Raw genomic sequence first — 707 nt, forward strand, 5'->3', positions numbered from 1 at the left:
CTGAACCTGGTGGTTTCAGACTTCCTCTTGCTACTGACCCTTCCTTTCTGGGCTCTGTATGTTTCTCAGGGGGTGACCTGGGACATACTGTGCCCGGTCTTAAATACCATGTACACCGTGAATTTCTACAGCGGTGTCTTTTTTGTGAGCTGCATGAGTCTGGACATGTATCTGCAGATAGTTCACGCTTGCTCTTCTCGCAGCTCCATGACACAGAGGAAGTCCATTCTCGTCTTGTCAGTGGTATGGGTCCTTTCCACACTTCTCTCCATTCCTGATGGCATCTTCTCCAGCACAAGGCAAATCCACGGCAAAACCGCCATGTGCGCCCACGATTACGGACAGAAACACTTGGTTTGGAAAGTTGTCTTTCGGGTCATTCAAAACATCCTGGGTTTCCTTTTTCCCTTCCTCTTCATGACGTTCTGCTATTCCCGCATAGCGTGTGTCCTCACCGCGTCTCAGATGCCTGGCTCAAGGCGAGCATTCTGCTTGGTCGTTACTCTGGTGGGTGTCTTCTTTGTCCTGTGGTCCCCTTACAACATCGTCCTCATCCTTCACTCCCTGCAGGACGTCGGTGTGATCAGGAGCTGCGAAAGCAGCAGGCAGTTGGACTATGCCATGCAGATCACGGAGAGTTTGTCCTTTGTCCACTGCTGTCTCAACCCCTTTCTCTACGCTTTTGTGAAAAAGCGGTTAAGGCTGTC

The 707-nt window shown here is 50.9% G+C and overlaps 1 protein-coding gene across 1 annotated transcript in view; it reads left to right on the top strand.

Moving 5' to 3' along the window:
• ACKR2 (atypical chemokine receptor 2) overlaps window positions 1–707 on the top strand; it is a gene marked incomplete at its 5' end in the record, with an annotated part of 2,035 nt that overhangs the window by 377 nt on the left and 951 nt on the right. The window contains one exon of the mRNA XM_010144165.1: window positions 1–704. This exon is cut by the window's left edge and continues 7 nt beyond it. Coding sequence (XP_010142467.1) covers window positions 1–704 — 704 coding nt within the window. The remainder of the gene's footprint in view (window positions 705–707) is intronic.

Source organism: Buceros rhinoceros, unplaced genomic scaffold (assembly GCF_000710305.1).
Source record: "Buceros rhinoceros silvestris isolate BGI_N320 unplaced genomic scaffold, ASM71030v1 scaffold20689, whole genome shotgun sequence".
NCBI classification, from domain to species: domain Eukaryota; kingdom Metazoa; phylum Chordata; class Aves; order Bucerotiformes; family Bucerotidae; genus Buceros; species Buceros rhinoceros.